Source organism: Myotis yumanensis, unplaced genomic scaffold (assembly GCF_028538775.1).
Source record: "Myotis yumanensis isolate MYYU_CA2020_CCGP unplaced genomic scaffold, mMyoYum1.0.hap1 SCAF_10, whole genome shotgun sequence".
NCBI lineage: Eukaryota > Metazoa > Chordata > Mammalia > Chiroptera > Vespertilionidae > Myotis > Myotis yumanensis.
Window position 1 is genome coordinate 38,376,796 of NW_027223761.1, and position 10,496 is coordinate 38,387,291.

The 10,496-nt window shown below is 39.0% G+C and overlaps 1 protein-coding gene across 1 annotated transcript; it reads left to right on the plus strand.

Annotated features, from left to right (window-relative positions):
* Nucleotides 1-7,978: 7,978 nt before the first annotated feature.
* LOC139018376 (olfactory receptor 10T2-like) lies at nt 7,979-8,947 on the plus strand. The gene has a single exon (XM_070426996.1). It carries the CDS (start codon nt 7,979-7,981, stop codon nt 8,945-8,947), a length of 969 nt encoding a protein of 322 aa, XP_070283097.1.
* Nucleotides 8,948-10,496: the final 1,549 nt, after the last annotated feature.

The window sequence follows — 10,496 nt, forward strand, 5'->3', positions numbered from 1 at the left end:
ATCACTTCTAATAAAAATATCTAATCTTTTGTACACCTGAAACTAATATAATATTGTGTATCAATTGTAACTGGAAAATAAAAATAAAAAACTTAAGAGATATGTTTTAAAAAAGAAATTGAGGAAAACCTCAGAAATTTTTGGCTTCGATTATTCAGTAAATGTGAATGGAATGTCATTTATTAGTTGAGGAAAAGTGATGTTCACATTATCCATTACTGCATAACAAGTCACTCAAAACTCAGTGGCTTAAAACAAAATCATTATTTTATTTTTTTCTTTATTAAGGTATTATATATGTGTCCTTATCCCCTCATTGCCCTCCCCCCCACCCACTCCCGTTTATGCCCTCACCCCCCTGATGTCTGTGTCCATTGGCTAGGCTTATATGCCTGCAGACAAGTCCTTTGGTTGATCTCTCCCCCTTACCCCCTCCCTCCCCTACCTTCCCTCTGAGGTTTGAGCATCTGATCGATGTTTCTCTGTCTCTGGTTCTGTTTTTGTTCATCAGTTTATGTTGTTCATTATAATTCACAAATGAGTGAGATCATGTGATATTTATCTTTCTCTGACTGACTTATTTCGCTTAGCATAATGCTCTCCAGCTCCATCCATGCTGTTGCAAATGGTAGGAGTTCTTTCCTTTTTACAGTAGCATAGTATTCCATTGTGTAGATGTACCACAGTTTTTTAATCCACTCATCTGCTGATGGGCACTTAGGCTGTTTCCAAATCTTAGCTATGGTAAATTGTGCTGCTATGAACATAGGGGTGCATATATCCTTTCTGATTAGTGTTTCTAGCTTCTTGGAATATATTCCTAGAAGTGGAATCACTGAGTCAAATGGGAGTTCCATTTTTAGTTTTTTGAGGAATCCCCATACTGTTCTCCACAGTGGCTGCACCAATCTGCATTCCCACCAGCAGTGCACGAGAGTTTCTTTTCCTCCGTATCCTTACCAGCACTTCAAAATCATTGTTTTATATTACATTGTTTTGTAATCAGAAATTCAGGTTGGGTTTGACTCAGCATTTCTTTTGTTCTACATGGCATTAACAGGAATCACTTAGTAATATTCAGGTGGCATCTGGGCATGTGTAGAGAATCCAAGATGGCTTCACTCAGAAGCCTGGCACCTTAGCAAGGATGCTGGCCAGGTTGTCCCCAACTGCCTCCACCCTGCCGGCCTGGTTGTCCCACACAAACTGCCTTTTCAGTCATTTGGTCATCCCTCACTAACCCCCCTTGCTGGCCTGGTCGTAGGCAGCCATCTTGTGAGGGCTGAGGGTTAATTTGCATATTACGTCTTTATTATACAGGATTATTTATTGTTGAAAGTATTATAGATGTCTCCTTCCTCACCCTCTTTATCCTCCTCCTTCCCCCTCCCCAGGCCTTCACTGCACTATTATCTGTGTCCATGGGTTATGCATCTACGTATTTGGTTAATTTCTTCCTACCTCCCACCCCTGCCTCCCTCTGAGATTCCTCAGTCTGTTCAATGCTTCTATGTCTCTGGATCTCTTTTGTTCATCAGTTCATTTTGCCCATTAGATTCCACATATGAATGAGATAATGTGATAGTTATCTTTTGTTGACTGCCTTATTTTGCTTAGCATAATACTATCCAGCTCCCTCCATGCTGTCTCAAAGGGTAAGAGATCCTCCTTTTTTATAGCTGCATAGTATTCCATGATGTAAATGTACCACAGCTTTTTTTATCCACTCATCTACTGATGGGCAGTTGGGCTGTTTCCAGACTTTAGCTATTCTAAATTGTGCTGCTATGAACATAGAGGCGCATATATTCATTCTGATTGGTGTTTGAAGCTTCTCAGGATATATTCCTACAAGTGGAGTCACTGGTCAAATGGAAATTCTGTATTTAATTTTTTGGGGAAACTCCACACTATTTTCCATAGTGGTTGTACCAGTCTGCAGTCCCACCAACAGTGTACTACAGTTCCTTTTTCTCCACATGCTCGTCACCACTTGCTGTTTGTTAATTTATTGATGGTAGCCATTCTGGCAAGTATGAGGTGGTACCTCATTGTCGTTTTAATATCTCTGATGATTAGTGACTTTGAGCATTTTTTCATATGTCTCTTGGCCATTTACATGTCCTCTTTCTTTGGAGAAGTGTCTATTCAGGTCCTCTGCCCATTTTTTAATTGGATTATTTGTCTTCCTTTTGTTGAGCTGTATGAGTACTTTATACATTTTGGAAATTAACCCCTTATCAGATGTATCATTGGCAAATGTTCTCCCATATAGTGGGTTCTCTTTTCATTTTGATGCTGGTTTCTTTTTCTGTGCAGAAGCTTTTTAGTTTGATATAGTCCCATTTGTTTATTTTTTTTTCTTTTATTTCTCTTGCCATAGGTGAAAATTCTGCTATGTGAGATGTCTGAGATTTTTCTACTTATGTTTTCTTCTAAGATTTTTATGGTTTCACAACTTACATTTAAGTATTTTATCCATTTTTAGTTTATTTTTGTGTATGGTGTAAGCTGGTGGAATAATTTCATTTTTTGGTATAATTTCCCCTACATCATTTATTGAAGAGACTGCCTTTATGCTTTAAACTTTTCTTGAAATACTAGAAAAAATTGTGAGTGTAACTACAGTAAATGGAGATGTCGATTACAGCAGATTTTCTTGTTTAGCAAAAAGAAGAGTTTCTTCATGAGAAAGCAGCCACAACAATCATGACTATGTGTACATATTCTTTTCTACTTTTCTTCTGGCAGATTCCCTGGGCAACACCCAGTAGGACAGGCCCTCTCCCTAGCCCTGTATGTAGGACAGAAGACCTGTGGGGCATGGCAAATTTTCAGAACTATAAAAAAAATGTATTGAATAGGAAATAAAATATACCAGAAGGAATCATCCACATTTCAAAATGTACTTGAACAAGTTGAGTTTCAATTACTTGGTTTGTCTTTTCAGACAAATAAGAACAAACTTCACTGAATAATTATGATACTACATCAGAATAAAACAATGTTTTGTGGAGACCACAATGAGTTCTAAGTCCACAGAGGACAATCATCTTGGTGATTAATGGAGAGGAAGAAGCTCCAAGTGGTGCCAAGGGTAATGGTCTCAGGTGACAAAATTCTCATTGGAATTCACAGGAAACTCGGCTCCAGACATAAGGAATAGAAAAGATTCTACGCTATCATTATAAGGAACTTTGTAATCTCAGACACAGACTGAGCATATCACAGGGATTCAAAGGGGAAAATGGCTTAAAAACTTATCCCTAAATAATACTGCAGAAAGAACTGTAGAAAACGGTGCATGAGCAATGAGTTCCTTATGTAGATTAATGTTTTGTCTTTTTAAGAGATTGGAAGTGACTTCTCCTTGACATAAAATGGAATTTTATTTTATATTTCTATTTACCATGAACATTGTGCTCCATCCACTAATAACCAAATTGCCGTGGGTGTTAATCGACAGTTAAAATGTATTGAAAATACCAAGAGTACAGTTGGACTGGAGAGAAACGCTATTGTTTCCCTTTCCTGGCATAATTAGCACACAGACAATAGCAACGTGAGGAGGTTAGCTATTTACAAACTGAGGAGAGGACTGCAAACTCTCGACCAAAGCAAAGTGTGCCAAGAGGGGTTGACTTCACACAGCTGACTAAGCTGAAGAGCTCATACAGTGTTCCAGGCAACTGTGAGCAGGTAAGTACTGTTGGGCACCCATAGGAAAAGTCTATAAACCATGTGAGGTTTTAGCAAATGGGAATAGAACTAGCAGGTTCTGAGCACTTAATATCTGACAGGTCTGTATGCACAGCACTGTAACCTTGCAAGAAAGTATATGTAGAGCCATGTTACACAGGAGAAAAGTGGTTATCATGGAGATTAAATGACTGTATGTAATTTGTATGTAATAGAAGCAGAGCTTGGATTTGAACACAGGCCCCTCTAATGCTGCTCAATTCCCTATTCCACTACAAAATCATTCTTGGTCTAATCTCAAGGTTAATTAAGTGACTGCATTGTACCACAAGAATTAAGCAGGGAGGAGTAAAGAAAAACATGTATAAAATCCTGCTGCAATTTCCATATTTCACTCATTATTTAATTGTAAAGGTCGCTGTAAAATATGGACAGTTTGATTATTTGTGTCCCTTCCACCTGTGTTTTTCCTTTGACTACTCACTATGATTTCAAAATCATGCATCTGTGGTTTATAAAATAACAAGTATTCCTTTGGCGATGGATCTAATATACCCTCACTGTAAGAACTAAGGAAATAAGTTTATACATATATATGATCTTAGAAAGCCATGTAGAGTCAGAAAAAATATGAGCCTCATAAACCTCTAATATACATAAATTGTTAATTTTTCTATCAGAATTCATACCTATAACTCAATAAAACATAGTCCTTTATTTTTCCACCCTGTATCAACTGTGATCTGAAAATATTAAGTGGAAAATTCAATATATATAAAATTCTTAATAAATTGTGGGCCATTCTGAGTTGCATGATGAAGTCTTGTACTGTCCTACTCTGTCCAGTCCAGGATGTGAAGCATACCCACACTGTATATGTGCTACTCCTCACCCCAGTTAGTCACTTTGTAGCTGTTTTGGTTATCAATTTGACTGGCACAGTACCATAGTGCTTGTGTTCAAGTAACCCACATATTATTTAATAGTGGCCCCAAAGTACAAAATAGTGATGTTAGCAATTCGAATATGCTAACGTGAAGTCATAAAGCACTTCCTTTATATGAAAAAGTATGTATGTAGAGGGAAAACACACAACATATACAGGCTTGAGTATTATCCGCAGTTTCAGGCATCCACTAGGGGTCTTGGCACATAACCCCACGGATAAGGGAAGACTACCGTATCTTTTCTGAAAATTGTAGAAAAGCTGACTCAAAGCTGACGGTTATTCTGATTGGGTTGAAAGAAAGCTGGATGCACTTTTCCAAAGACTTGGTGATAAATATTCCCCATTGCTCCACCTTCGAACATTGCTCCATGCCCTGAAGTTAAGTGTAGCCGCCAGAAAAACCCTCCAGTTCAGTCTGGTGGGGAATGATGAATGGCATGATGGTCCCAGGGGTCCCCAGGCTGGCCATGGTTTTGATGTATCTCCTGGAAGGTAGATTGGTTTACAGTGTCCACTGTTCAGGGTTCTGATGTGGTGACTGGACAAAAGAGTCTGCAAGGTGGCGTAGTATCAAGAAGCAGCCTCAAATTCCTGTAGGTCTCCACTGATATCTCAAAGAAATCAGGCATACTAAGTCCCTAGATCTCTCAGCAAGGGTGGGCATGACTGAACTGAATAACAGGGTTGTCAGGGAAAGAAATCAATTATTGGCCCTTTCAGTCTACAGAAGTGTATATCCCAATGAGGGTGAATTTATCACAAAATGCTGGGCCAGAAAACATCTCCCTCAAACTCTGTCCCTCAGAAGCAATGGGAATGATGCCATATTAATATACTCTCAATCACCTGTTCCCTTGAGCATAATGAGGGAAGTCGTATTTATTATCAGTACAAATGAAAAAAGGAAGTAACAGAATCACAGTGAGAATTTCTAAACATGCCGATTTCTCCTGAAGTTTTTCTTTTCTCTTTGAAAGATTGGCCTTGTAATGAGAATATATAACTCTCAAGAAGACTGCCCTGGTGATCCCAATATGCTCCTTAGTGTAGGAGTAGTTATGGCAACCAGGTAACATTTTATGCTACAGAAAATGTAGCTTATTGTTTAGATCAGAAAATCCTAGTTTTGTTTGTTTTGTTCCAAGTATACCACTCTGAGAGTTTACACATTATTCATTAAATTAGTATGTATTAAATGTCAATATGTAGTTATCATATTGCTAGGTGATGTGACTATATCTTAATGGGTATTGAAATGTATTGAAGGAGACAGCTAATAACCTCTAGCACCTGTCCAAATTAGGTAAAGGCTAAAGAGAGAAAACAACAGAGTTGGGAAGAATTAGTCAGTGCGCCTAAGAAAAAACCCAGTGAGGCTTCCTGGGGAAGATGGCACCCCATTTATTTGTTGAACTCTTGTGACACAAATGCTTGTATTTACCAGGTTATGCTGCAAGTACGTGGACAAACCGGTAAAATAGCCTTCTACTTTGACTAGTAAAGAAGTCAGACGCTAAAAATGTCATCATAATGCAATCAAATGTGAACACAGAATTTATCAACAAACTTTATCGCCTTCACAAAATAAGTTCCTAAGCCATGGTTTCCTTATCTCAAGCATGGGCACAATAGTACTATTTCTCTCACACAGGGTGTTTAAGATGACACATGAGACAGGTGGTCTGGATACACTGATTGTCTTCATATCCCTTGAACAGGTCAAGCTTATTCTCACTGTGAGATCTTTGCACTAGCTATTTCTTATGTGTTGTTTCCCCGCCCCTAGATCTTTCAAAGGTGGGCTGCTTACTGCATTTCAATCACAAAGTAAGGGTAGGTTCCTTAGAAAGGGCTTTCCTGATTCTACAGTTCAGAACAGCCATTTAGTCCCTCACTGTCATATAACTTTCATTTAATTCTCTTGATGGCATTTTTCTCTATCTGAGATAAGAGAGGTTATATGTCTTATCCCATGTTACATTTCCCACACATGTGATTGACTAACATGTCATAGACATTAAATAAATATTTGTGGAATTAATGCACTGGCTTAGGGTAGTCAATTAAGTAACCTGTACCCAAGTGTCAATTTCTGTAACATCAGGATTGAAATGCTTATTATGCAGAGTTTCTGGGAGAAATTTAGCAAGAACATTCTATCAAACACACAGTGTATTGACAAGCACATGTCAGATATTGAGTAAACACTGGTTACCTGACATGCCTCTTCGTGTAAATTTTGCCCAGTAATTCATAAAGAACACGCTAACTTTTCAGCTAAAGGTATATTTTCTTTAAGCTTTGTAGATCTTACAAAATACTTCCCAGTGTGTCTCTACCATTCTTTCCTCAACTGTTAACTCCATGCCCGTGTCCTCTCACTGTTTTCCTTTTCTTCCTTGACAATAGTGACTGAAACCAAACCACATATTGTTTGGAAAATCCCTGTCCTTCGTGCCGTCATCTCACTCGCAGCAGAATGGATGAACTCATGAAAATGACCAGAGGAACTTAAGCTCTAATAAGAGCTGCACTGCAAAGCAGCCCTTTCCACTAATATATCAGCTAGAAAATATCCTGGCAATTCTCCTGAGAGTTCAAGAATTAATCCTGACATCATGAACACAAATGAGCCATCTAGGATGGGGATGGTCTCTCCATACCATTTTGCCTTCAAGATCTGCATGAATGGGAGACAGTTATTGAACACCTCCAGCCTTAACTTATTGTCATGGAGAGAAAACCAGTACAAATTTCAACAGTAAATTCATTTATTAGGTCTGTTCATGATGGCCTACTTGTTAGCCAAGCTGCTACTGCCTCCTGGGGAGCACCTCTGAGGATAGCACTACTTTCCAAGAATGTTTGGAAGCCACTCAAAAACATTTCCTTACTTCTTAAACTTGAATTGAGTCAACATTGTCAGGCACTTCCGTGTGCCAGACTATAAGATCACATGCAAACATTTTACACCTGCTACCCCTCTTATAGGTAGAAAAACAAGTATTTTTCATCTTTCTCCCTTTTGTGCAAATTTTGACTGCAGAAGAGATAAAGGAGAGATAAATGAGGGGGTTCCCAGGAAAAAATCCAGGTATACTTTATGACATTTATACAGAATCTCCTACGAGAATCTTTCTCATCAGTCTGAGTCCTGACCTTGAATTCAGCAAGGACTATTCTCAGGATCTCTCATTGACAGATGTCTTGCCTTTGCCCAGGGATCCTTGATTAAAGTCCAGATGATATCAGTGCTCTTTATAATCTCAGCAGAGTCGTGACTCAAGAATATCTGCCTCTGTGGGAGAAAGTTACTGAGCCTCCTAGATGATGGGCAATCGAACCACAGTGAGCACATTCGTCCTGCGGGGATTTTCCAGTCTCCCAGACCTGCAGGATCTCCTCTTTGTGCTGATCTTCTTCTCCCATGTGACTATCCTCGCTGCAAATGTGTCCGTAATGGTGGCCATCAAGCTCAGTCACAACCTTCACACCCCCATGTACTTTTTCCTCTCTGGCCTGTCCTTTTCAGAAACCTGTACCACCATGGTCACCCTCCCCCGAATGCTGGTGGACCTGCTCTCAGACAGCAAGACCATCTCTCTTCCTGAGTGCGCTACACAGATGTTCTTCTTCTTTGGCTTAGCGGGCAATAACTGCTTCATCATGGCCGCCATGTCCTATGACCGTTACACTGCCATTCACAGCCCACTGCACTACCCCATCCTCATGACCCACAGGATCTGCTTGCAGCTCATGATGGCCTCCTCTGTCACTGGGATTGTGGTGTCGTTGTGCATTGTCCTCATAGTATTCAACTTGTCTTTTTGTGACGCCAGCACCATCCAGCACTTTTTTTGTGACATTGCACCTGTAGTCTCCCTTGCCTGTGATTACACGTTTTTTCAGAAAACGATCCTCCTTGCATTCACTGCCTTTGTGTTGGTGGGCAGCTTCATTTTAATTATGATTTCCTATGTCTTCATTGTGTCCACCGTTGTGAAGATGCCCTCTGCAAAGGGGAGGTATAAGGCCTTTTATACTTGCTCCTCTCACCTCACTGTAGTGTGCATACATTATGGATTTGCTGGCTTTGTCTATTTGAGACCCAAGGACAGTGATTCGTTTAGTGAAGATATGCTGATGGCAGTGACATATACAGTGCTGACTCCTCTGCTTAATCCCATAGTTTACAGTCTAAGAAATAAAGAAATGCAAATAGCTCTAAGGAAAGTACTAGACAATGTCTGCAGGTTTTTCTCACAGATGGTAAGTAAAAGAATGCTGAACACTTCTTAAAACATTTACAGAGCACTGATAAATAAAAATGGAGAACGTAGAGTACCTTTAATATATATCAGCACTTTATGTACAAAGCAATTAAAGTGTGTTCTAATTGCCTGATATACCCCAATCTCATTCCTTTCCTACTACAAACAGGATGTAGTTTTTAAATATTGTAAAATGTTATTATACATATATGTATATATGTACATACATATGCATATACACATGCACATATGTATATAGCAAAAATAACTAACATGCTTTGGAACACTGTATTTTCATAATTTTGGTTGCCTTTGGAGGAGGAGGAAAATTATTCTATAAAGAAAAAGAAGAAAAAGAAGAATGAAAGAGGTAGATACAGACTGAGAGAGAAAGAAGGAAAGATCACTGATTCACTTGAAGGAGGAGAAAGCAGAAACACAAATTTTGAGTTGCAATGAGTGAAAGACCACAATACAGAGAAATTTCAAAGAATTTGAAGAAATTATTCTTTTCAACTCTATTCAAAGAAAATTAGAAACTAGATGGGAATGGATGAATATCTGGAAATATAAACTGGTGAAAGTTACTGCAAAAGAAATAGGCATTTCTAACATAGCAAATTCCAAGAAAAATATAGACCAGTCTGCCAAAGAGCTGCCAAAGGAGTAGGCTACATGGTTTCATAATTAGCTTCTTCAAGTCCTCAAAAGGCAATAATTGAAATGCTATTTAAGTTAGAGCATAGGTAAAGACAAACAGCTTCTAATTTATGAAAACCACAGAGGTGGAAGGTGCCGTATACAATTGAATCTATTTGAGTGATTGTAGTCAAGTTCACATATGGATTGTGGAAGATAGTAGAGGCTATCAGGAGGTCTAGGCATTGTGAGATCACATTGTCTAATGGTAACATCCACACTGTGTGAAGTTACCATGACCGAGGTGTTGAAATGGTTAAAGGATCAAGAAGCCAGTGGCACAGTCTTTAACAAATGAGGAAAAGAATCTGGGTGGTCAATAAAGGCCTCTGAAACAATAGCATGTTGTTTCATAGCTGGATAACACTGATGCCAGTGAGTAAACTATTTTGCCATGAACACTGCAAACCAACGATTTAGAAATATGGTAAGGAGCTAGGAGAATGTCAACACAATAGTGTCTTAGGAGAGGGGAGTAGGCAACTTCTCTTCAACAGAGCTGAGAAGCATATGTACCCTTCCCAGGCAATCAGGTTCAGTTAAGATAAAGAGAGAGAGAATATACACTGTGGAAAGTTGATGAGTGGAAGAGAGAAGATTCCAAAGTGAAAGTAAGACATATTAGGAGAAACCCCAGCAAAGAAAGAAGATTCCAAAGACAAGAAGTACAGCATTGTGCTGGGGTGAATGAATCTAGGTGAGGACATCTGCCGCAGGGCTTGCAACTAAGATTCTTATCATAGCTTCATTGATTACAGTGGTCAGAACCTACTGACTCTCCAGGTCCCATTTTTTTGTTCAACATTGAATTAAAATTTGACTAGAGGTTCTATGACCATCCATTCCACAATCTTCACCATTCCATTTTCACAAATATC